This window comes from Lepidochelys olivacea (genome assembly GCF_965140295.1).
Source record: "Lepidochelys olivacea isolate rLepOli2 genome assembly, chromosome: 6".
NCBI lineage: Eukaryota > Metazoa > Chordata > Testudines > Cheloniidae > Lepidochelys > Lepidochelys olivacea.
Genome location: NC_140416.1, coordinates 99,635,021 through 99,662,431, shown reverse-complemented (window position 1 = coordinate 99,662,431; position 27,411 = coordinate 99,635,021). Strand labels below are relative to the sequence as shown.

The window sequence follows — 27,411 nt, the reverse complement described above, 5'->3', positions numbered from 1 at the left end:
TTGCGTGACAGAGTCGTCTTGGTACATGCACAATGTGCCTCAGATGGAATGTGACCAGGATTCATCATCAAATTTGGTCCAGTAGTTGGATCATTAGCTTCCCAGCCTGGGCTGGGTACTGACAGGGAGTGCGACATGAACGCTGATCCATGCCCCCTGTGACAGAGTGGAGAACTTTATCAGCTATTGAGCTGGATTAGATTCCTGGGGTTGCACTGCCACCTAGTGTTGCATACAGCATAAACCAATCCTTTTAAAATTCAAATCCAAGTATCAGTTCATTTATAACTTTCTTTTAATTTCAGATAGAGAATCAATATTTTTCAACAGCCACAATGTGTCGAAGCCAGAATCCTCCTCTGTCTTAACAGCAGTAAGTACTCCTGGTCTTTTTTTTTTTTACCATTGATAGAAAACAAATCTCTTTTTCTTATAAAGGTATTCATGAATAGTGACTCTTGTACATGAATTGTGTCCTGTCAGCTCCCAGATAGCAAATTGAGATCTGTTTGCTACTTAGAACCAGCATAATTTAAAGCTGTGTTTCCCTGTTCATTTGATATCCCTTACAAGGTTTTCCTCCTTTCTGTTGTGGAAGCAGAGATGCTGCTGCATGTCTGTGTGCTGCTTTACTGTGCTTTGTCTTAACTGAAAGCCAGTCCAGATGGGGAAAGGAAAGGTCCTGAGTAATAATGTCTGGTACTTTTCCTCTCCAGAGAATTTTGTAAGCCTTAATGAATCCTTATGGCACTCCTGTGAGGTAAGGGAGTGGTATCCGCATTTGACAAACAGGGAAAACCCAAAGCAGAGAAGTTAAGTGAATTGCCCCAGACCACGAAGATATGCACCTAGAATGTAAGCATTCCTGAGGTCTGACCAGTAGGCTACACCTCTATATATCCTCAGAGTACATTAACCCCAAGCACACCTTAATTGTGTTTATGACTAGCCCTGTTAATAGCCAAAGTAAAGTTGGATTCTACAAGATGCTGAGCACTCTAAACTCCCACTGAAGTAATTTTGCAGAACTGGGCCCTAGTTTGTCTCCAGATTCTTCTCTGATTCATGTGATCTCGTTAGTTTGTAGTCAAAAGTTTAATACAGTGACCAGATGTGGAATTGAAGTGTCCTAACTGACATGCTAAATATTATTCATGTCACTGAACTAATCATAAATCCCTTCCAGTGGCTAAATTTTGTGATGTATATGTTTATGTATATGTTTTGGATATATACACAGCTGTTCTGTACACAAAACAGTACTTGTATTGCTCAACCTCTTGACTAAGAAATGTGTGATTAAATTTCACATTCACAAGTGACCCAAGTCACTCTTAATAATAAACTGTTCTAAAACAACTTGGACTTCAAACCCATACAAGAGACCTCCCTTATTAGACAACTGCCCTGAGCAGTGCCCCAAAACACTGAGCACAGTAGTGATGCACCTTAACACCTTCTGTTAAGTAACTCATTCTTGTCAGCCCCTTAATCAGTCCCTTAAGGCAGGTTTAATTTTAGATCAGCTTATTAAACGCACATGATGAAAGGCAGAATATCTGCAGTGCAGGAGCAGAGGCTGCAGTTTTCTTTTGATTTTAAAATGGATGTCTAATATTTAAGATACTGGGTCTAATTCTCCATTCAGTTCGGTGCTGGTGTGTATATCCATTGATTTCCATGGAGTTACACCAGTGTAACAAATAGAGAATCAGGCCCACTGAGTACAGTAGAAGAGCCTAACATTTAATGTATGTAGGATGCAAAATCAAGAAAAGCTCTTGTGGCTTCTTCCCTGCAGTTGGATCCTACCGGATATAGAATGGGGAAGCTCTGTAAATCAACACGTACACTAAAGAGAGAGCCCGGTTCAGAACCCCTCAGTTGTTTCTCTTTTTGTCTTTTTTCACGGTAGCTTGATAAAATCGAAGGTGTGTTTGAACGGCCAAATGATGACGTCATCCGGGAGATCTCCAAGGCACTGAGACAGGCTCTGGGGGTTTCCCTCTTTGGGATTGATATTATCATTAACAATCAGACCGGCCAGCATGCAGTCATTGATATCAATGCATTCCCAGGTAAGAGAGACCTTTCAGCTTTCACCAGACTGTGTGGATACCATACCATGTGTGTTTAGTGAGAATTAGTATTGCTGTTCATAGAATATCAGGGTTTGAAGAGACCTCAGGAGGTCATCTAATCTAACCCCCTGCTCAAAGCAGGACCAACCCCAACTAACTCATCCCAGCCAGGGCTTTGTCAAGCCAAACCTTAAAGACCTCTAAGGATGGAGATTCCACCACGTCAGCTCCCAGACTGCTGTACTAAGTAACCCATTCCAGTGCTTCACCACCCTCCTAGTGAAATAGTTTTTCCTACTATCCAACCTAGACCTCCCTCACTGCAACTTGAGACCATTGCTCCTTGTTCTGTCATCTGCCACCACTGAGAACAGCCTATATCCATCCTCTTTAGAACCCCTCTTCAGGTAGTTGAAGGCTGCTATCAAATCCCCCCTCAGTCTTCTCTTCTGCAGACTAAATAAGGCCAGTTCCCTCAGCTTCTCCTCATAAGTCAGGTGCCCCAGCCTCTAATCATTTTTGTTGCCCTCTGCTGGGCTCTTTCCAATTTGTCCACATCCTTTCTGTAGTGGGGGACCCAAAACTGGACGCAGCACTCCAGGTATGGCCTCACCAGTGCTGAATAGAGAGGAATAGTCACTTCCCTTAATCTGCTGGCTATGCTCCTACTAATGCAGCCCGATATGATCTTAGCCTTCTTGGCAAAAAGGGCACACAGTTGACTCATATCCAGCTTCTTGTCCACTGTAATCCCTAGGTTCTTTTCTGTAGAACTGCCGCTTAGCCAGTCGGTCCCCAGCCTGTAGCAGTGCATGGCATTCTTCTGTCCTAAGTGCAAGACTCTGCACTTGTCCTTGTTGAACCTCATCAGATTTATTTTGGCCCAATCCTCCAATTTGTCTAGGTCTCTCTGTATCCTATCCCTACCCTCCAGCATATCTACCTCTCCCCCCATCTTAGTGTCATCCTCATCCATCCTGAGAGTGCAATCCATCCCATCATCCAGATCATTAATGAAGATGTTGAACAAAACCGGCCCCAGGACCAACCCCTGAGGCACTCCGCTTGATAACCGGCTGCCAACTAGACATCGAGCCATTGATTACTGCCCATTGAGCCCAACGATCTAGCCAGCTTTCTATCCACCTAAAAGTCCATTCATCCAATCCTTACTTTTTTAACTTGCTGGCAAGAATACTGTGGGAGACCGTATCAAAAGCTTTGCTAAAGTCAAGATATATCACGTCCACCGCTTTCCCCATATCCACAGAGCCAGTTATCTTATCATAGAAGGCAATCAGGTTGGTCAGGCATGACTTGCCCTTGGTGAATCCATGTTGACTGTTCCTGATCACCTTCCTCTCCTCCAGATGCTTAAAATGGATTCCTTGAGGACCTGCTCCATAATTTTTCCAGGGACTGAGGTGAGGCTGACCGGTCTTTAGTTCCCTGGATTGTCCTTCTTCCCTTTTTTAAAGATGGGCACTATATTTGCCTTTTTCCAATCATCCAGGACCTCCCCCGATCGCCACGAGTTTTCAAAAATAATGGCCAATGGTTCTGCGATCACATTAGCCAACTCCCTCATTACCCTCAGATGCATTAGATCTGGGCCCATGGACTTGTGAATGTCCAGCTTTTCTAAATAGTCCTTACCCTGTTCTTTGACCACTGAGGGCTACTCACTTCCTCCCCATACTGTGCTGCCCAGTACAGCAGCCTGGGAGCTGACCTTGTTTGTGAAGACCAAGGCAAAAAAAGCATTGAGTACTTCAGCTTTTTCCACATCATCTGTCACTAGGTTACCTCCCCCATTCAGTAAGGGTCCCACACTTTCCCTGACCACCACCTTGTTGCTAACATACCTGTAGAAACCCTTCTTGTTACCCTTCACATTCCTTGCTAGCTGCAACTTCAGTTGTGCTCTGTCTCATTACACCTCTGCATACTCGAGCAATATTTTTATACTCTTCCCTAGTCATCTGTCTAAGTTTCCATTTCTTGTAAGCTTCCTTTTTGTGTTTAAGCTCACTGAAGATTTCTCTGTTAAGCCAAGCTGGTCGCCTGCCATATTTGCTGTTCTTTCTGCACATTGGGATGGTTTGTTCCTGCGCACTCAATAAGGCTTCTTTAAAATACAGCCAGCTCTCCTGGATTCCTTTCCCACACATATTAGCCTCCCAAGGGAAACTTCCCGTCAGTTCCCTGAGGGAGTCAGAGTCTGCTTTTCTGAAGTCCAGGGTCCGTATTCTGCTGCTCTCCTTTCTTCCTTTTGTCAGATCCTGAACTCAACCATCTCATGGTCACTGCTGCCCAGGTTGCCACCCACTTCTACTTCCCCTACCAATTCTTACCTGTTTGTGAGCAGCAGGTCAAGAGGAGCAGGGCCCCGAGTTGGTTCCTCCAGCACTTGCACCAGGAAGTTGTCCCCAACACTCTCCAAACACTTTCTGGATTGTCTGTGAACTGTTGTATTGCTCTCCCAGCAGAGGTCAGGGTGATTGAAGTCCCCCATGAGAACCAGGGCCTGTGATCTGGAAATTTCTGTTAGTTGTCCGAAGAAAGCCTCGTCTACCTCATCCTCCTGATCTGGTAGTCTGTAGCAGATGCCCAACACGACATCACCCTTGTTACTCTCGCCTCTAAACTTAACCCAAAGACTCTCAACAGACTTTTCTCCAGTTTCATACTGGAGTTCTGAGCAGCCATACTGCTCTCTTACATACAGTGCAACTCCTCCACCTTTTCTCCACTCGCCTGTCCTTCCTGAACAGTTTACACCCATCCATGACAGTGCTCCAGTCATGTGAGTTACCCCACCAAGTCTCTGTTATTCCAGTCACCTCGTAGTTCCTTGACTGTGCCAGGACTTCCCATTCTTCCTGCTTGTTTCCCAGGCTTCTTGCGTTCATGTACTGGCACCTAAGATAACTAGCCAATTGCCCTACTTTCTCACTATGAATCAGGAGGCCTCTTTTGGGCTCCCTGATCCTAAGGCATTGCTTGTTAGGAAACTTCCAACCCTCAATCAGCTATGTTTTCTCATGAAATACATGCAATACGTTTAAAAGATACCTTTTTTGTGGGGAACTAGGCACCACAACTGAGAGTAATTTGATGCAGAAAAGATGCTGGAATCCTAGGAGCACAGAAATTGCCATAGTGGATCGACCAGGATTCCATTTACTTCAGTATCCTGGCAAGTTGCTATAGTTGAACCCTGAAATATAACAATATTAGTAACCAGGTTTACTTTGATATTTTCCCCCCTTGTCCTGTTAGTGCAGGATATAGCCCAGAAACAACAAAAAAAGCGTTTCAATCTTTGGAACGTCTGAATCAGCATTACGTTTCCTGGATCAGGCGAATGAATGTATCGTCCAAGGTTCAGGAGCTATTTCCTTGTGTTTTACTTTTCATTTGACGTATTTATCTCATTAGGGAATAGTTGTGCTGGCTTCAAGTGACACATGCAAGACTGTTACCATGATGTAGCTCCACTACAGAGGTGTCTCACATTTTTTGTATTGTAGAGCACTTTTTAAGATAGAGATCCTATCACAGACCATCTCCTTCCTAATCTTTCAGTCCTGTTTCCTCACCTCCCTGAGAAGTAGGTAGAACGAAGGAGTCTAGATGAAAATAAACTCACTTTACTGTGATGAATGTCACTATCGGATTTGATCCCCTCCCACTGGATCTGTGTTGTCTTTCCTCTCCATAGATACAAGACTTCCTTTAAAAACACCTACTTTCCCCCTGTTACCTGCAATTCCCTAGCTGCTCTTCAGGATGTTTTACAACTTGGTTTTGCCCTTCTCTGTGTTTGCAACGCCTCCCAGTGTTCGTGTGATCCATAAACAAATGACAAAAGATTTGCAAAAAGCAGAGTGCAAAGAATCACTTAGGATTTTCAGGAGTGCTTTTAACTAACTAAACTTCAATCTCTCTCCCCTCCCAAAATGCTGAGAGTGCTGGTGAGGATGACAACTGCCAGCAAGCTTAACTGTTTAAAGGGGGGAGTGCTTCTTCACTGGGGCAGAAACATCCATGGAGCACGTGGAATCACTCTGCACCCCACCATTTCTCCTTTGTTGTGCTTCCAACATGAGGTTGCATCTTGAGGTCTGCATTAGAAATTCACTTTGTGTCATGCATTTTGAGCTGCGTGATAGCTTGTGCTTTGAAGGGGGTTTGGATCAATAGTCTATTCTCTATAAATAGTGTTTTGGACAAAGATGCAAGTAAATTTCTTGCCCTTTTGAAAGAGCAGAGAAGCTCTGTCACTTTTTATGTAGTTTTTTTGTTTCGTATTCTTAAATTTGTTATCAAGCATTACAGACAATATGGAGGTGCAGCTGACCATTGGTATTAGAACATGTATTATTTTAGATTTGTAAGAAATTATACACCTGTCCTGATCTCTAGGGGCCTTTATCCAAAATGTGGTCAATTCAAAAATAATCCACTTCCCTTAGCTAAAGAAAATGACCAAACACGATAAAAACAAATTCAAACAATACTCTTTCCCCACAGACATCAGCCGTTAGCATGCTGCTTCCTCCCCAAATGCTTGGGGAGAGAGATGGGCCTTGCAGCGTGCCCTGAAGGTATTACTTCAAGCCAAGAAGGCCCAAGTTTAAGACCACATAGAGAAGACATCTTTCCAGCAGTCCTTTCTGTTGAATCCCTTTCAATACAGATCTCAAGCAGCTCTGCTGACTGCACTAGAGTAGTGGCAGTCAGCAGAGGAGAGAGAGACAGTCTTGTAGGTGGGCAGGATCCAACCCATTTAGGGCCTTATGTTTTAAGAAAGAAAGAATGCTCCAGCCTTAAACCTACAGCCAGTGTAGATCCTGGAGCACTGGTGTAGTGTGCTCATCTCTCTTTAAAACAATTGGGCTGCCACATTCAGCAGCAGCTTTAGTTTCCAGGTGGATTTAAGATGCAGTCCTATATAGAATGCACTGCAGTCATCCAAACCTGGGAATGCCAAAGGCATAGAAAATGGTAACACTGACCGCATCCAAAACAAACTGGCACAGTCTCCTGGTCAGATGTAGATGGGGGGAGGTGGAAGCCTCCTGAGCACTGCTGCACTAGGATCATTTAACCAAACTGGGGATCCAACAGTACCCCCAGATTGTGAGCCCAAGTCACAAATGGCAGACACACGTGGTCAGGCAGATATAATCCTCACCTGCCGTTTGCTTTCTCCAGTCTACCAATGTCACTCCAGTCTTATTCTGATCCATGCCCCACTCTCACCTAACCACTGAAACAGGCGTTTGACTGCACTGGCTGTCCAGGTGAGCTGGAGTCTTGTAGCATGGTGTCTTCAGAATACAGAGAGCCCCACAGCCCAGCCATTGGCCTTGTATACACGTTGAGCAATTGTGGAGATAAGAAGGAGCTCTGTGAAACTTCCACTGGACAATGTCCCTGGGGATGAAGAGCAACTGCCCAGCTCTACCTTCTGGGAGTGCTCATTGAGGAAGGAATTGAGCCATTGAGAACTGTCTTACTCCTCCACACTACAGTCTGCAAGTGAGTCAGCAAGACCCCATGATCAATAGTATTGAAGGAAGCTGATGGATCTCACAATATCAAGCTGGACACCAATCTTCAGCTGTTGCATGGAGAAAATCAACCCCTCATGCCATCAGTGGTTAAGCACTGGAATAAATTGCCTAGCGAGGTTGTAGAATCTTCATTATTGGAAATTTTTAAGGACAGGTTAGACAAACACCTGTCAGGGATGGTCTAGATAATACTTAGTCCTGTCATGAGTGCAGGGGACTGGACTAGATGGCCTCTCGAGGTCCCTTCCAGTCCTATGATTCTGTGATTCAGTTTCTCTCCCATATACATGACTTGCTGGTGGGGGATGAAAGTTTGGCTAGGCAAGATCCATGCAGATTTACTGGCTTCCAAACCTGGCCATCTGTTTGTTATACTCAATGGAGATGAGTGGGGTTCCTTTAAGAACGGCTCATACCCTCCTCAGTATAGTCACAGATGGCAGGATGTGATAGGCCAGGCCAAAGCCTGGGTCATTCCGTCCCCAGATCTGGTTCCTGCTGCTGCTGCAACCAGATTCAAAGTTCATTTAAATCTGTCGCTTCCCCAAGCCATTGCTGTGATCTTGGACTGATTTAACATAACCAATTTGGAGCAGATGTATCTGTAGGGGGACCTCATCTGTCACCTGCTCTAGTTAGTCCCTCTCTCAACAAATTTAAAAGAGGAGTGTTGCCTACTGTCTGTCCTGTGCTGCAGAAAACTGGTTGGATTGGACTTGGCTGCGGTTACATAGTGAGATCTTTAATACTAGCCAATAGTCAGGTAGCATGTGGTTTTTATGGTCTCCTGATCTGGGGCAGCTGATAAAGTGCAAAAGGTTTCATAAGGCTTGATTTTCCATGTTGCCTTAACCTGGCTTATGCTTGCCTCTGTGGAATTTTGTGTATACTCTTCTTGTGCGTTATCACCTGCACATGCAAGGTATAGACTCCATGTGCATTAGGCAGGGGTTGAGTGTGTCAGTTCTATCTGGATACGTATGTTTTGTGTGTGTGAACAAGGCAGTGACTATCCTCTCCTGTGTGCTTAGGTGACTCAGCTGAATTTGCATGAGTGAAGGTGCCCTTTTAAAAAGCAGGCCTGTGGCATTTGCAGTAATAGCTTGGGAATATTAATCATTTCCCAGAGCTGTGCAGAGACAAGCCTCAGTCTCCAAATCTAGATCCGAATCTGAACGCCCCGCAAAGTTCAGGACCGGGAACTTGGATTCCTACTTCAGCCCCATCTCTAGTTCTGTGTGGACTTCCTTCTTATATTCAATGAGGTGACACTGATATTATCCCCGTACACCCAGTATTTTCATTCCATTCCCACACAGGGCCAAATTCAGACCTCATGTAAGCAGATGCAACTACATTGTTTGGAATGGATTTCAAGGGAGTGGCACCCACTTAGAGGCTTATGACAAGTACGTCCTGCCACTATTCCTTGATGCAACATAATCCCCATCCCAGCAGTTTAAAATTTCTTTAAACTTAATTAAATCATCCTTCCACTTGATCTCCTGCATATAAATGTGCAGTCCTTTCCTCCCGGTTGTCTTGTCAAAATAGCTGCAGCAGCAGTGTCAGTGAAGAGCAACCTGTGACTGTGTGCAGGGTTCTCTCGTGCTGGTACCGGGAGTTAATCACTGTCTCTGTCCCATGGCCATAAAGCATTAAGAGCAACTTCATTGTGAGTTTCCCTTGTGCAGTCTTAATAGTCTGATTTTGTTCTAACTGAGCATGTCCAAACACCCCAAGGAATTATGGATCTGTTCTCTGCACATTAAAGCTGTTACTATGGAGATGACTTATTCCCAGGGTGTTTGAAGCACAGAGTAGATTTAAAGGCTAATCCTGGAGGAAGGGTTTACATAAGCAAGAAATTTTAGAAGACCAACTCTTTGTGAGAGAGACTGGGATTCCATGACTCCTGTGATTCTAATGGTCTTAGCTAGACCCTGGCTGATGAATAGATAGTGATGGTTAGTGTTGGTGGCCTGGCACTTTGTCATTAAGTGGGTTAAATTTTTTTAATGGTCTCCAAGTTGCTAAGAAAACTGAATTATAAATGCTACTATCTTAGACCATGCACAGCACACTAGTTGCATTATCAAAGGAGCATATGAAAATTTGTAGCTGCTGTTGTCACTAAAACAAACAAAGACACTATATCGGTAACAGTTAATTGATTCACACATTGTTTATAAATGCACCTTAAAATCACCAAAGTACCCCTGTTTAGATTCTGATTTTAGCATACATTTTTCAGTCTGTAGTATTATTTTCATTCTGATGGGGTGTTTTTTTAAAGGGGAAGGAGATTAAAAATATAAATATTTGAGTTTTCCCTCCTTGTCCTATTCTACCTTGTACCCACACACAGATGTTTTAAAATATATATTTACTTCGTTCATGCTCTCTTTGCTCTGATTTCACAGTGGCCTGGGAATAGGTTTCAAATGAAATTTTAAAAATATTAGTTATTTACACAGTAGTCAGCAATAGCTCCTAGTGATCATTAAAATATGTATATAGCCTTTTTAAAACTTGTCATGTATTTGATAGCTATACTTCTTGCATAATTCTGCACCTCTACATGTAAAAAACATTAGTCCAACTCCTTAATCTTTTAATTACAATAATGTTACAGTACTACCTATTGACTCCTTGCTAGGCATTGTACAAATATATATAGACCCGGCTTCCAAGAGCCTACAATTGAAATAAAGGTTCTGACCACCTGCAGCTGACATTCAAGATACTAAGTGTTCAATGCTATTTCTTTCTTTTTCTTTCTTTTATATAATATAAAGAAACAGTCCTGAACCAGGACCTGTTTGTGCTAGGCGCTGTACAAACACAGAACAAAAAAGAACAGCCCCTTTCCCAAAGAGTTTACAATCTAAGTAATCTCCCAGGATTGGCCAATTTTATTTACCCAGAAGATCATAATGGTTTTCTGTTAAACTGTGTAGTGTAAATCTTTTGGAATCTTTCAGATGGGGTGCTTTTCTTGACCTGCTGCTCACAAACCGGGTAGAATTAGTGGGGGAAGCAAAAGTGGATGGGAATCTGGGAGGCAGTGACCATGAGTTGGTTGAGTTCAGGATCCTGACGCAGGGAACAAAGGTAAGCAGCAGGATACGGACCCTGGACTTCAGGAAAGCAGACTTCGACTCCCTCAGGGAACGGATGGCCAGGATCCCCTGGGGGACTAACTTGAAGGGGAAAGGAGTCCAGGAGAGCTGGCTGTATTTCAAGGAATCCCTGTTGAGGTTACAGGGACAAACCATCCCGATGAGTCGAAAAAATAGTAAATATGGCAGGCGACCAGCTTGGCTTAATGGTGAAATCCTAGCGGATCTTAAACATAAAAAAGAAGCTTACAAGAAGTGGAAGGTTGGACATATGACCAGGGAAGAGTATAAAAATATTGCTCGGGCATGTAGGAATGTTATCAGGAGGGCCAAATCGCACCTGGAGCTGCAGCTAGCCAGAGATGTCAAGAGTAACAAGAAGGGTTTCTTCAGGTATGTTGGCAACAAGAAGAAAGCCAAGGAATGTGTGGGCCCCTTACTGAATGAGGTAGGCAACCTAGTGACAGAGGATGTGGAAAAAGCTAATGTACTCAATGCTTTTTTTGCCTCTGTTTTCACTAACAAGGTCAGCTCCCAGACTGCTGCGCTGGGCATCACAAAATGCGGAAGAGATGGCCAGCCCTCTGTGGAGATAGAGGCGGTTAGGGACTATTTAGAAAAGCTGGACGTGCACAAGTCCATGGGGCCGGACGAGTTGCATCCGAGAGTGCTGAAGGAATTGGCGGCTGTGATTGCAGAGCCACTGGCCATTATCTTTGAAAACTCGTGGCGAACCGGGGAAGTCCCGGATGACTGGAAAAAGGCTAATGTAGTGCCAATCTTTAAAAAAGGGAAGAAGGAAGATCCTGGGAACTACAGGCCAGTCAGCCTCACCTCAGTCCCTGGAAAAATCATGGAGCAGGTCCTCAAAGAATCAATCCTGAAGCACTTGCATGAGAGGAAAGTGATCAGGAACAGCCAGCATGGATTCACCAAGGGAAGGTCATGCCTGACTAATCTAATCGCCTTTTATGATGAGATTACTGGTTCTGTGGATGAAGGGAAAGCAGTGGATGTATTGTTTCTTGACTTTAGCAAAGCTTTTGACACGGTCTCCCATAGTATTCTTGTCAGCAAGTTAAGGAAGTATGGGCTGGATGAATGCACTATAAGGTGGGTAGAAAGCTGGCTAAATTGTCGGGCTCAACGGGTAGTGATCAACGGCTCCATGTCTAGTTGGCAGCCGGTATCAAGTGGAGTGCCCCAAGGGTCGGTCCTGGGGCCGGTTTTATTCAATATCTTCATAAATGATCTGGAGGATGGTGTGGATTGCACTCTCAGCAAATTTGCGGATGATACTAAACTGGGAGGAGTGGTAGATACGCTGGAGGGGAGGGATAGGATACAGAAGGACCTAGACCAATTGGAAGATTGGGCCAAAAGGAATCTGATGAGGTTCAATAAGGATAAGTGCAGGGTCCTGCACTTAGGACGGAAGAACCCAATGCACAGCTACAGACTAGGGACCGAATGGCTAGGCAGCAGTTCTGCAGAAAAGGACCTAGGGGTGACAGTGGACGAGAAGCTGGATATGAGTCAGCAGTGTGCCCTTGTTGCCAAGAAGGCCAATGGCATTTTGGGATGTATAAGTAGGGGCATAGCGAGCAGATCGAGGGATGTGATCGTTCCCCTCTATTTGACATTGGTGAGGCCTCATCTGGAGTACTGTGTCCAGTTTTGGGCCCCACACTTCAAGAAGGATGTGGATAAATTGGAGAGAGTCCAGCGAAGGGCAACAAAAATGATTAGGGGACTGGAACACATGAGTTATGAGGAGAGGCTGAGGGAGCTGGGATTGTTTAGCCTGCAGAAGAGAAGAATGAGGGGGGATTTGATAGCTGCTTTCAACTACCTGAAAGGGGGTTCCAAAGAGGATGGCTCTAGACTGTTCTCAATGGTAGCAGATGACAGAACGAGGAGTAATGGTCTCAAGTTGCAGTGGGGGAGGTTTAGATTGGATATTAGGAAAAACTTTTTCACTAAGAGGGTGGTGAAACACTGGAATGCGTTACCTAGGGAGGTGGTAGAATCTCCTTCCTTAGAGGTTTTTAAGGTCAGGCTTGACAAAGCCCTGGCTGGGATGATTTAACTGGGAATTGGTCCTGCTTCGAGCAGGGGGTTGGACTAGATGACCTTCTGGGGTCCCTTCCAATCCTGATATTCTATGATTCTATGAGAACAAAGGAATCATTCCCATGCACGGACAATGCTTAAATTTCAGTATTTTGCCCCTTTCCTCCCCACCCCCAACCATTAGATCAATATTGGTTTGAGTAATTGCTTTCCAAGTTTCAGGATTGAAATGAAAGATTTGTTTCTAAATAATAATGCCCTGTTGATTTGGCTTTGGCGTTGCCCTAATATTGGCACACAGTATCACAGTGCGGTGCATGATATAAATAGCTCGTTGGATTAGGTTAGACAAGCATGAATGGAAAGTTCACAAAGTGCATTTTCTGTAGTTTGTAAGGCCAGGCCAATTGCTCTGTGAAATATCCGCAAATGGGGCTCCTGTTAGGAATTTCTATATGGTGCCTTGGACCAGCCCCTCGGGGCAATTGTACTTTAGAAGGAATCTTCAGAGGAAGGTTTGGAAATCAGGTGACAAGAGTTGGTTAACATTGTCCCAAATAGTCTGTAATTTTGGGGTAAAAGTGGAACTGAGGACAGATAAGATATAAAAACAAACAACTTGGGAGAAGCGGAAGTCAGAGCTTGAATTGAGAGAGGACACAAGTCACCTCATCAAAATATTTAAACAAAAGGTAATTTAATTTCTACAGCAAAGTAAGGGGAACTTACTGCAGTCTCTTTGCTACGACTTTTACAAACATTGTGTTGTTTTAGTCCCTCATGAAGCTTTACAATCAACCAGACCAGATGATCTCTGGTTGCTGTTCCTTAGAAACATCATAACTAGAAATAAAGTAGTGAGGGGAGCCATTTTTTGAAGAGCATCTACTATCCATTTGCGGGGTATGGGAGTGGAGTTTTGCTTTTGCGGTTAATTAGCATGTAGATGTTTAACTAGCTTTTTTGAGGGTGCAGGCAGGTGTCTGTCTTATGCAATGAGTTGTGTGCACCAAATGGTGCCCAGAAAAATAAAGGCCACTTTTTATTGTGGGGTGTTGTGTGTGTGCGCGCACGTGTGCAGGGAAAGGGGTAAGAGAAGGCCAGTGAAATGGAAAGATGGAAATGACAGCATTGCTTTTCTCTCTTTCTCAGGTTATGAGGGCGTTGCAGAGTTCTTCACAGACCTCCTGAACCACATAGCTGCTGTCCTGCAGGGCCAGACACCAGAGGTGACCCAGCTCAACCTCAGCAAACTCCTGGCTGAGCAGACCGGCGGCCTAGTAGGGGAGCGGACATGCTGTGCTAGTACAGGCTGCCGAAGCGTGGTGGGAAAAGACTCCTCCTGGATTGTGGAAAGTGAGACCAATAGCTCAGTAAAGCTGCAGCACCAGAGACTAGGCTGCAACTCTGCAGTGTCCCCCAGCTTTCAACAGCACTGCGTTGCCACGTTGGCAACAAAAGCTTCCTCTCAATAGCCAGACAATGCCGTGGACTAAGGAAAAGCCGTGGGGAGTCAAATCATGGTCCTAGAATCAGAGCAGGCTGTAACAAATTTCTCATGATTTAACCCAATTTGTTGATGAAATTATCTGAAAAGGAGTGGGGAAGAAAAATGATCTGGATACATTTCATCAGATTCCATTTGCAAATCTGTAGTGAGCTTGCACATGCTTGTGTTTTTAACACTAGACCTTAATGTGGGAGGGTTGCTTTTGCGTTTTGTTTTAGATTTTATTTGTAATCACCAGTGACCAGCATTTTAAAATCAGACCTCATGGAACCGGAAAGAATTAAAGTTGACATGGTGTGCGTGACAATGCTAGAGATTTTCACCTTTCCAAAGTACTTCCCATTCCCTCTTTCCAACTGGACCCTTGAAAAGAACATTTAAGAAAGCTTCAGTATCAGCAGAACAGGTGTGCTCAGAGCTTCATTGGCAACTTGCTGAGGGCACTAGGACTGCACCTTATTTGGTGGATCAAAACAGATTGCGGCTGCCCTCCTGTTTAAAACTGAGGTGGAGACTGCAGTTCCAACTCTGGGGTTCTCTTCCTGGAACCGAGTTGTTTAAGATAAAGGATGCTTCAAATTGTATTTCGCCACAAGAATGCTACCATGGCAGTAACAAATCTTTTCTGATCCAGCAAGGCTTGAGTTTGAAAAGCAAAGGGTGCATACTACTAGCGGGAGTTGGGTGTCTTGGTAGATAAAACACTGCTCTTTGTACTTTTGGCTGGCCATAAGACCCTAAAGCTTATTCTTTAGCTGAGAAAATAATTGTCCTTCCATTTCACTCAGGCAAAGTGTAGGAATGCTTTGCTAGAGGGCTAGCAAATGGATCCACTTTTACTTTCACAGAGTAGTACACCAGCCTTGCACATCCTGTAAATATATGTGTAATTCAGATTTGTAGCCACTATTTTCCATTAATACATGGCTATGCATAAATCATTGCTCTCAACAGTGATTGAATATGAGCAAAATTGGAGAGAGCAGGGTTTTGTGTAAGTTAGTGACTTGGGACAGTTTTTCTGATTTAGAAACTGTTACTATCTGGGACCGCTAGAGGAAGGGGAGTAGGTAAATTACAAGAGTAGTGGGTGTACTCATTTGTGAAATATAATACAGTCTGATCATACATTACAGTTGAGATACCGTAGCAAAACTAAAATGTATGTTCTCTTCCTGCAACACGGCAGCATCTTCTATCCTTTTAAATTTCCTGCAACTTTTGTCAATCCTAAACACTAAATTGGAAGTAACTGAATCAGACAATGCTGTAAAAGCAGGTTTCAAGCATACACATTATTTTTGTGGGGCTCATGGCCTTTCCATCTTTAAGAAATCCCTAAACTATGTTCATGGAGATGCTATTAAGAAAGCTTCACCTTAGTTAAGCACTGGGATGTGACAGTTCCATGTTTTTCTATCTTAAGCATTTGTAGAGCAGTCATCACCGTAACACATTAGTGCCAACTAATCTAGTATCTGATAGCCAGAGTGGTGGGAAGGAACAGGTAGGGGATGTAATACAACCTTAGGGTAGTGGAGGGAGCCAGAGCAGGAAGACACGGAGGGAGGAGTGAGCCAAACCATTTGAAAAATGCTCACTGCCATATGGTGGTGGCCATCCCTCATGGAGAAGTCCTATAGGGTCCTGTAAAAATCACTCTTAACCTTTCTATAGGATTTTATTGGGGGAGGGGCTATCAATTTCTGTTAACTTCTACAAGACTTTTCCATAAGGAATGTCATTCGTCTTTGCGATTTCAAAGTCAGATTTGTATGAAACACGAATACAGCAAAGTTCCTGGATTTGTGTAAAAATCAATTCTGAATTGGGCACCTGTCATAACCCCACTATGCGTCGAGGCTGCTGAATAATTGCTGAATCCCACCGTTTACTGCATGTGGTAGGTCCCAGGTGGCAGGGGTGAAAGTGAGGACGACAACCATAGTTATGGACTTAAAACAATTTTCATGATTGACCAAACCTTTCTTAGAACCAAGACTGAAATAAAATAGACATCTTAAGGTTTTTTTTGAGATCTTTTCATGTTTCAAGTAAAGCAAAGATACCCTCAGGAAAGAATTCACCAGTGTGTATTTTTGTATGGTACTCTTGTGTGACTGGCAGGTGGAATGTTTATAGATTTGCCATTTGCTTCCTTTATTAAAATGGAAAAATTTTAATGGGTGGTGGTGGGAGGAAAAGAAGCGATGCTTAATATGGTTTAGTAACACGAGACCTTTCAAACTAACTGTGTTTACGTGAATCAGAGTGTTGGATCCAGTTAAAATGTCTGTATGCTGTTTCCTAGTTATAACATTGAATAAGAATTTATTTTCCCTGGCTACCTTCTGAATTTTGGTTGGCCTATTTTGCACTGCTTTATTTCTCCAAAATAAACTACTGAAATACAATTGTGCATTTTACACTTGTTTACAGATGATTGTTAAAAAGATTATTTTGTAATTCTCTGAAGCCTTACGAGATACTTTACCTATTTAAGTATAATCCAGACCTTGGCAAAAATTAGAAAATAAGCTTAGTTCACTAGCATGATTCCTGACAGGGTCTTTCCAAAATTCTATAATTTATTTGTATTTATCTAGTTTATTTGTATCGCTTTAATTTACTGGGCACAAATATCATGCAAATATTCTTTAATGATATAGCATTACAATGGGATTTCCATATAAATATCATGTAGATACAATCATGATATGTTTCTTCAGATTGACTCACACAATAGAATTTTGCTAATTCACATGAACAGCTGGGAGACCAATGATGAACTATTGAAATTTGTGTTCATGTATCAAGTACACAAACAAATGCAGCAGAACAAAAAACAAAACAAACCACCCAAGATTACTTCACTGTAAAGACATTCAAGCATGTCCTCAACTTTAAGCATGTATTTAAATCCTTCCCTATTCAGGAAAACACTTAAACACGTTCATCACTTTAAACAAGTGTTTAAGTGCTTTTCTGAATCAGTGCCTTATTTGGCAAGTGTAGACTAGCTTTAGTTATGATGATGCTTCATAGTAAACTACTCAATGTTCTATAGTATATTTTATAAAAGTAATGGAGTCTTAGTAATATTAGACCTCACTATAGTGTCCTTGCTATTAAAATTTTCCTGAGAATTAGGGAGTGACCACTGTTTTCTGTATGTGAATTATAGGGTGTGTGAATTAGTGAGATTCTGCTGTGGTTTCGGATGTTTACATACTTATCATTGTATGGATTGAGATCATTTCCACGGTAATTAGAATGGTCAGCTGTTACCCAAAATGGACCAAATTCTGTCCTGTTAACTGTTGTAAATCCTCAGTTACACTATTAACTTCATTGGCCTTTCTCCACGTTTGCTCTTGTTTGAATGGAGCAGAATTGACTGTGACGGTCAAAGACTTGGTCCTATTGAATCCAATGATAGTTCTGCAATTGAAAGATCAAGATTTGCCCTTATGTAGAGAATACTTGCATGGTATTAGAATAGCCTGCAGTGGAAAGCCGTTACCATTTATCCATCTATTCACCTGACCGGCTTGATTTGCCACATTATGCTTTGGTTTGTAATGGTAAATCATTCAGAAGTTACATACTGCTTTATTCAAAGTGCAGTTTTAAAATGCAACCTAACTGTGATGATGATCAGTGGTTAGGGTTAGTGAAATAGAACATACACTTGGACTATGGCATTTTTCCTTTTGTTTTATCCACATGTCTGGGTATACAAAACTTATGTGCTTTAGATGCTGACTGACTGGGCTGACTGGCTTATAGGATGCATCTTGTAGCTTATAGACTGTTGATTTGTAAATCTAGGCTTTTTTAAAATCTGAATGATAAAGTGGTTCAAAGATCCCAGTTCTAAATGCATGTGCATTTGTATGTAGGAGATCTGTTAGATTTCGGTGTAATCTTCGGCGGCAGGTTCCACAAACAAAACCACTGGTAAGGTGTTTTTTTGTTTGTTTGTTTCATTTTCTTTTAAGTAGCTGAATACACATTAAGAGCCTGACCCGAAGGGCTAGTCTACACTGGCAATGTTTTTGCAACTACAGACTAACACGGCTGCTACTCTGAAACTGTCAGTGTTGGTTTGTGTAGTCACGGCAGAATGCTGGGAGAGAGCTCTCCCAGCGCTCTAAAAAAACACCTCCACGAGGGGCGTGGCTCCCACCGCTGGGAGCACGGCTCCCAGCGCTGGGGCACTGTCTACACTGGCACTTCACAGCCCTGAAACTTTCTGCGCTCAGGGGGGTGTTTTTTCACCCCCCTGAGCGAGAAAGTTGCAACGCTGGAAAGTGCCAGTGTAGATAAGCCCTGAGACTTCAGTGGGAGTTGCAAGTGCTAAGGATCTCCCCAGGTAAATCCCAAAATTCTGCAGATAATTTAGGACTGTATCCAAGCATGAAACATTCAATTGGTGTTTTGCACAGAAATCAGTATCAGGATACAGCCAAAAGGCAACAGAGTAAAACTGGCCAAAAGCTTTGGATGTCTCTGGAAAAAATAATCTTTGATCTTTTCCAGACTTCTCAGTTTTTAGGCAAACATTTGCTTCACAAATTGTGAGGGGGGGGGTAGTGTCAAGTGGATCTGTGTTTTGTTTTCAAACTAGCTAGCAGCACTAAGCCTGCACAGCTGTGCAGAATATCTTGGTGGTGGTTTTTTAATGAATAAACTCTAGAAATAGTTTCACAGTTACCCCTGTGCCCACTTGCAGTAATTTACTTGCGTTAGCTTTGCTAATTTTCTTTTCTTTTTTTCCTCCCTTTTTAGTAACTGCTGTATTGTTTTATAGCCTTTAACCTGTAAATTATTCACAGTATTGCAATACTTCTTAAAAATTAGAAGTTGAAGAAAACGGTCAGTGTAGATTAAAATGTTTCCTTTAATATAATCTCCTTTTACACACACACACTCACTCTCTCTCTCTTCCAGATCAGCTTGTTGATTTTATTTGTACCTGCTGCTTTAATACCAGTGTCATAGGGATGTACTCACCAGAATAGATCCTTTTGCACCTTCATTTCCCCACCCACTCTATGGATCCAGGCCACCGAAAGCTGAACTCATGACTGCATGTGTCTGTTTATATTTCCACTAGATTCAACAAGCTCTCATGTGGTTAGGGTTTTAAAATACATTTAAGTGAATCTGGTTCTAAATAGTGCAGTGAAATCTATAGTAAAGTAGAGTGAATGTTATGGAATATTCCAGCACATAGCAATGTTTTGGTTGCTGTTTGATTTATACTGAACCTCTGCTTGCTGTGAAGCTTTTCTGTAGTGGGAAGACAACAACATCGCTATAAGAAGATTGTGTGTGTGTGAGTGAGAGAGACAGACCGAGATAGTCTGATGGTGTCACATGGACTTGGAAGCGTGGCTTGAGCCAGTTTGTCATTATTTGCACGGGGAGGGATGGTGAATAACAAGAATCCAAATCCCTTTGCTGGCTTGGAGCTCCTGATGTGCTGTTTCATTGGTGCCCTGGAAAACTCCAGCATCAGCCATAATTGCTAATGAATAGAGCTCATAGAAATCAGGTCTTCCTGTTAATCCTTTTAAGGAAATCCATATTGTATTTTCTTTATCTTCCATTCCTTCTACAGTAGTTTTCAGATATAAATTAATTTAACAATCTTGTATGTGAAAAGGCATATATATCTACACATATATTCAAATTATAAAAGGGCGCATCTATGTAAGTATAAAATAGTGACTCCTATGTTTGAGATGTTAGCAGCCCAAAAGAATGAGAGAGTTGTTTATCTCTTGTAAAAAGTCAGTGCTGTTTAAAAAAAAAAAAAAAGTATTAGATGTATTTTTTTAATTATTTATTTCTTTGGATCATTTATTTGGTATTTTACATGGCTCCTGCATATCCCTGTGAGAACCACACGTCCCACTGAAATGCAGCCATTCTCCTTACAAATAATCCCTTAAAATCCTACAGCTTTAAAAAAAAAATCCCTTCATGTGTGAATGGAGTTGTATACCCCTTTGTTGTCCTCTTAGGCATGTTTAAAATTCAGTGTCTCCAGTACAAAGCCACCAGTTCTTGGGACCATTTTTTTTTTTTTTTTTTTGGTGCGGAGTACGGTAATGTCCACACATGAACCAGCTTTATAGTGTTAACAAGTTTGTTTTTGTGCTTTGATTCAGTCCTGTTCACAAATGACAAATGAAAAATAAAACCAGTTTTGTACTTAATTTGTATATAAATATATAAAAGAGAAAAATTCATGGCTTACTGTAAAAACCAAAAGTATTTACTCTTTGGCTTTTTACTTATACTGCATGACTGAATACATGTGATGATGACAATGAAGATGGTGCTTTGTTCTCTCTGGTACCATTTATTTCAGTGGCAACTTACCCCTTTTCCTCATTTGCCAAGCACCTGTGATGGACACTATTTTGATTTTAACAGTAGAATAATATGCAGTACATATTGTATTGTTATTTCTGTAACTGTTTTGGAGACACAACTGTCCCTTTCCAACACATAGTGAAATAAATGCCTTACAACATCTCTTATTTTGCATTCTGTTAATGGGTGGGTGGGTGGGTGGGTGTTTATGGGAAACTCACCTGCAGGATTTTGGTTTCCACATCTAGTATCTTCCTCTTCCTTTTCCAAACTTCCAGTTATTTTGATTGATAATTGTGGACCTACTTGTATTGCTTTACTAATGAGGGAGGTTTTTTGCCCAGTAAGACTGGTGGGAAAGTAGGATATGCATCACACTTCACTGAGGTTTGGCCCTCAGTACAGTTGAAGCCATGTTAGCTACAACTTTGTTTATGGTTGTTGATTGGTAGTGTTTTAGTGTGGTTTTCCCTTGGTTGTAGTAGAGATGAAATTTGTGGTCTGGGAAGCCTGTTGTTGCATTCTGCTGGGTATTAAGTAATGAACAGCACAATTTGGCCAGCAGAAAAAAATCCCTGTTCATGCTGGCAGGGATGTTACAACATTACTAAGTAGCAAACATTGTTTAAACATGGCTCTTGTTACAAGCATGAACAAGGGCCTGCATGAAATAAAATCCATGTCTTATTTCTTTGTGTCCTTTTATTCTATAATCATGAGCCCCTTAATTGGTGAATTAATGGGATACTGTCCAGTACAACTGAGCATTTACCAACAGCGCCATACTGGTATCTGAGTTTACCTCCATTTCTTCGTCTCCTTAACACAGGGTATTCCTAGCTCATCTGTGGCAACAGTCAGCAAATGACTTTTTTTTTTTTGTTTTCTACTATAGCTTAAAAATAGTTTTATTCAGATGGGGGAAATTCGCTGAATTCTAAATACCTTTTATTGCTTTTTACTTGGTTAAAAAAGATACGTACCTTTAGGCTTGGAAGGATATGATTTTTATCTCCAAATGTCAAATTCACTGTTCACACACAAACTGACCCCCCCAAAAATTTCCATTGATGATGATCAAAATTTACTGATAGGCAAAATAGGAAAAATGCTGCTTGAGAATTTAGAGTTTGGTTTAAGGATGTTTGTTTTGTATATTTTGTAATGTAATGTTGGCACTTTTGTGTTTTAGTTATAAAAATTTTACTTTTTGAGGCTCAACAGCTACTGGCATTAAATAATAATTGTCTGGCTCTCTATTGTTTGGCTCCTCCCATAATTTCGCACAACTGTGAAAATTTAAATTGATAAAAGTTGAATAAAATGCTTAAAAGTAAACACTGATATCCTTCAAAATTATTAAAAAAATGAAAATCAGATTCTCCCAAACCTCTGTATCTTGTAGGATTCCTTCAAAACAACATTTGTTCTTCCTTCTATTGATACACCAATAAACTAATTATCTTTGCTGAGCTACCATTATGGACAGGTCCTGTAGAATTTAATAGAAAATAGCCACCTTTCTGTGGTTTTTTGATCCATTCTATAGAAATTATTATTATAGTTATATTCTAATAGCACTTGCATTGTTTTAGGCACTATCCAAACAGTCCTTGCCCAAAAGAATTTACAGTCTCAGCCAAGAACTTCATAGGATGGTTTAAAACAGAAATTGGACATGAAAGCTATAACCCTCTAATAGTCCATAGCATTTTAGAAAAAAGAAAAGGAGTACTTGTGGCACCTTAGAGACTAACCAATTTATTTGAGCATGAGCTTTCGTGAGCTACAGCTCACTTCATCGGATGCATGCCGTGGAAACTGCAGCAGGCTTTATTTATACACAGAGAATATGAAACAATACCTCCTCCCACCCCACTGTCCTGCTGGTAATAGCTTATCTAAAGTGATCATCAGGTGGGCCATTTCCAGCACAAATCCAGGTTTTCTCACCCTCCACCTCCCCACACAAATTCACGCTCCTGCTGGTGATAGCCCATCCAAAGTGACAACTCTTTACACAATGTGCAATAGATAAGCTATTACCAGCTGGACAGTGGGGTGGGAGGAGGTATTGTTTCATATTCTCTGTGTATAAATAAAGTCTGCTGCAGTTTCCACGGCATGCATCCGATGAAGTGAGCTGTAGCTCACGAAAGCTCATGCTCAAATAAATTGGTTAGTCTCTAAGGTGCCACAAGTACTCCTTTTCTTTTTGCGAATACAGACTAACACGGCTGTTACTCTGAAACCTGTCATAGCATTTTAGAATAATTTCTATGGAACCCCACTGATTTCTTCTCTAAAATCATTTTCATAATTGAGATGGCCCTGTGAGCTAACAGAACACTGGACTAGGGGGTCAGGAGTCTTGGGGTCTATTTCCGGGTCAGCCACTGACCTGTGTATGACCTTACGCAAGTCACTTACACTCCCTGTGTTGCTCTTTCCTCTCCCTCCTTTGTCTGTCTTGCCTATCTATAATGGAAGTTCTTCAGGCTGTCCGATGATGTGCCATGTGTAGGACCAAATGCAGCGGGGCCTTGGTCTTGGATAGAGACACTAGGCACTGGTACAACATAAATAATAACAATGAGGCTCCTTTTACCCAAATAGAGCATGGAATTTAACCAGCAAGGTTAACTGTAATGCAATCCAGATTGTGGGGTAAAAATCAATACACAAAAAATAAAATTAGTAGGGGAAGGGATTTTATCGTTCGAGTCACAGATGGTATATCACCAGGGGGCAAAAAAAAGCACTTGTACCAGATGTATCTTTAAAAAAAAAAAAAATTATTGCACTGCAATTTCAGGAGTGGGAAAGTTAGCTTTCTCTATACTAGGAGCAACCGAATGAGGGTATCTGATTACGAGAAAACTGTATCTTGATTTGGGTAAAACACAGCTCCAATTTGTTCTGTGAGCATGACAGTGTTGCCTAACCAGTCTAAGGCACATGCAAGATTGTATCTGGGTGTGAAACACAGGCAAAGAGGTGTCTGCCACAGATTGGAACGTTGTTTTAGCCTGCTCTTCTGGTTATTGTAATATGAGGTTGTGGGTCAGATGGCCAGGGGTGTGTTTAAAAAAAGATAGAACTTTCCCTAAACTCTATCCACAATCCCAGATTAGCTGGATGTCTGCTAAAATGATGTTCATCAATTAAATATGTAACCCTGGTGCCATATCTGTCTAGCCATTTATGATACAGTGATAGCTGTGGCCTTTTAATGTCATTACGTTTCAGAGTTAACATCCATTGCAATGAATGGGACAGTTCAACCCTTTTAGAACTGTAGTTTGACTGCCATACTGTAGACTCAGTAAGACATTGCTTCCTCAAGTCATGTTTGAGAGGTTGCCTTTGTGGCTGTAAGGTAAAAGTTTATTTTATAGAATCTGATGTGAGTATGGTATAAGTGCTGGCATGATGTACCACCCTGTCATTAGCTTTCTTTGACCCTGCATGGGTGTATTGTAATGTATTGGGACCCTTAGAGGACAAAATATGTCCTCATTAACACTCCTGGGATGCTCTCTGAAATGTTCGCAGTTGTACATAGATTCATAGGTATTAAGGTCAGAAGGGACCATTATGATCATCTAGTCTGACCTCCTGCACAATGCAGGCCACAGAATCTCACCCACCCGCTCCTGCAATAAGCCTCTCACCTATGTCTGAGCTACATTGGTGAGGCCTCATCTGGAGTACTGTGTCCAGTTTTGGGCCCCACACTTCAAGAAGGATGTGGATAAATTGGAGAGAGTCCAGCGAAGGGCAACAAAAATGATTAGGGGACTGGAACACATGAGTTATGAGGAGAGGCTGAGGGAGCTGGGATTGTTTAGCCTGCAGAAGAGAAGAATGAGGGGGGATTTGATAGCTGCTTTCAACTACCTGAAAGGGGGTTCCAAAGAGGATGGCTCTAGACTGTTCTCAATGGTAGCAGATGACAGAACGAGGAGTAATGGTCTCAAGTTGCAGTGGGGGAGGTTTAGATTGGATATTAGGAAAAACTTTTTCACTAAGAGGGTGGTGAAACACTGGAATGCGTTACCTAGGGAGGTGGTAGAATCTCCTTCCTTAGAGGTTTTTAAGGTCAGGCTTGACAAAGCCCTGGCTGGGATGATTTAACTGGGAATTGGTCCTGCTTTGAGCAGGGGGTTGGACTAGATGACCTTCTGGGGTCCCTTCCAACCCTGATATTCTATGATTCTATGATTCTATTGAAGTCCTCAAATCATGGTTTAAAGACTTCAAGGTGCAGAGAATCCTCCAGCAAGTGACCCGTGCCCCATGCTACAGAGGAAGGCGAAAAAGCCCCAGGACCTCTTCTAATCTGCCCTGGAGGAAAATTCCTTTCCGACCCCAGATATGGTGATCAGCTGAACCCTGAGCATGTGGGCAAGAGTCACCAGCCAGATACCCAGGAAAGAATTCTCTATAGTAACTCAGATCCCACCCCCTCTAACATCCCACCACAGGCCATTGGGCCTATTTACCATGAATAGTTAAAGATCTTGAAGCCAGAAAGGTCTTTTGCCCCCACTGCTTCCCTTGGAAGGCTGTTCCAGAACTTCACTCCTCCGATGGTTAGAAACCTTCCTCTAATTTCAAGTCTAAACTTCCCGATGACCAGTTTATATCCATTTGTTCTTGTGTCCACATTGGTATTGAGCTTAAATAATTCCTCTCCCTCCCTGGTATTTATCCCTCTGATATATTTATAGAGAGCAATCATATCTCCCCTCAGCCTTCTTTTGGTTAGGCTAAACAAGCCAAGCTCCTTGAGTCTCCCTTCATAAGACAGGTTTTCCATTCCTCAGAGAATCCTAGTAGCCCTTCTCTGTACCTGTTCCAGTTTGAATTCATCCTTCTTAAACATGGGAGACCAGAACTGCACACAGTATTCCAGATGAGGTCTCACCAGTGCCTTGTATAAGGGTACTAACACCTCCTTATCTCTACTGGAAATACCTCGCCTAATGCATCCCAAGACCACATTAGCTTTTTTCACGGCCATATCACATTGGCGGCTCATAGTCACCCTGTGATCAACCAATACTCCAAAGTCCTTCTCCTCCTCCATTACTTCTAATTGATGTGTCCCCAGCTTATAACTAAAATTCTTGTTATTAATCCCTAAATGCATGACCTTGCACTTCTCACTATTAAATTTCATCCTATTACTATTACTCCAGTTTACAAGGTCATCCAGATCCTCCTGTATGATATCCCGGTCCTTCTCTAAATTGGCAATACCTCCCAGCTTTGTGTAATCTGCAAACTTTATTAGGACACGCCCACTTTTTGTGCCAAGGTCAGTAATAAAAAGATTAAATAAGATTGGTCCCAAAACCGATCCCTGAGGAACTCCACTGGTAACCTCCCTCCATCCTGACAGTTCACCTTTCAGTATGACCTGCTGTAGTCTCCCCTTTAACCAATTCCTTATCCACCTTTCAATTTTCATATTGATCCCCATCTTTTCCAATTTAACTAATTCCCCATGTGGCACGGTATCAAACGCCTTACTGAAATCTAGGTAAATTAGATCCACTGCGTTTCCTTTCTCTAAAAAAATCTGTTACTTTCTCAAAGAAGGAGATCAGGTTGGTTTGGCACGATCTACCTTTTGTAAAATCTTGTTGTATTTTGTCCCATTGACCTCAATGTCCTTAACTACTTTCTCCTTCAAAATTTTTTCCAAGACCTCGCATACTACAGATGTCAAACTAACAGGCCTGTAGTTACCCGGATCACGTTTTTTCCCTTTCTTAAAAGCAGGAACTATGTGAGCAATTCTCCAGTCATACTGTACAATCCCTGAGTTTACAGATTCATTAAAAATTCTTGCTAATGGGCTTGCAATTTCGTGTGCCAATTCCTTTAATATTCTTGGATGAAGATTATCTGAGCCCCCCGATTTAGTCCCATTAAGCTGTTCGAGTTTCGCTTCTACCTCAAATATGGTAATATCTACCTCCATAGCCTCATTCCCATTATCCCATGCTATCATTATCCCTAAGATCCTCATTAGCCTTATTAAAGACTGAGACAAAGTATTTGTTTAGTTATTGGGCTATGCCTAGATTATCCTTGACCTCCACTCCATCCTGAGTGTTTAGCGGTCCCATTCTTCTTTCTTTGTTTTCTTCTTTATGTGGCTATAGAACCTTTTACTATTGGTTTTAATTCCCTTTGCAAGGTCCAACTCTACTTGACTTTTAGCCTGTCTCACTTTATCCCTACATGTTCTGACCTCAATAAGGTAGCTTTCCTTGCTGATCCCACCCATCTTCCACTCCTTGTAGGCTTTCTGCTTTTTCTTAATCACCTCTCTGAGATGCTTGCTCATCTAGCTTGGTATACAACTCCTGCCTATGAATTTTTTCCCCTTTCTTGGGATGCAGGCTTCCGATAGCTTCTGCAGCTTTGACTTGAAGTAATCCCAGGCCTCCTCTGCCTTTAGATCCATAAATTCTTCAGTCCAATCCACTTTCCTAACTAATTTCCTTAATTTTTGAAAGTCAGCCCTTTTGAAATCAAAAACCCTAGTTGCAGATTTTTTTGTTTATCCTTCCATTCAGTTTGAACTGAATTAGTTCATGATCACTTGAACCAAGGTCGTCCCCTACAACCATTTCTTCTAT

General features: G+C 42.0%; 1 protein-coding gene across 2 annotated transcripts in view; it reads left to right on the top strand.

The window, feature by feature from the left end:
- ITPK1 (inositol-tetrakisphosphate 1-kinase) overlaps positions 1-16,828 on the top strand; it is a 234,570-nt gene extending 217,742 nt beyond the window's left edge. For both annotated transcript variants that reach the window (XM_084631487.1, XM_084631488.1), the window contains 3 exons: positions 306-373; positions 1,916-2,078; positions 14,011-16,828. In XM_084631487.1, the coding sequence (XP_084487613.1) occupies positions 306-373; positions 1,916-2,078; positions 14,011-14,333 (554 nt within the window). In that variant the 3' untranslated portion in view covers positions 14,334-16,828. The remainder of the gene's footprint in view (positions 1-305; positions 374-1,915; positions 2,079-14,010) is intronic.
- Positions 16,829-27,411: the final 10,583 nt, after the last annotated feature.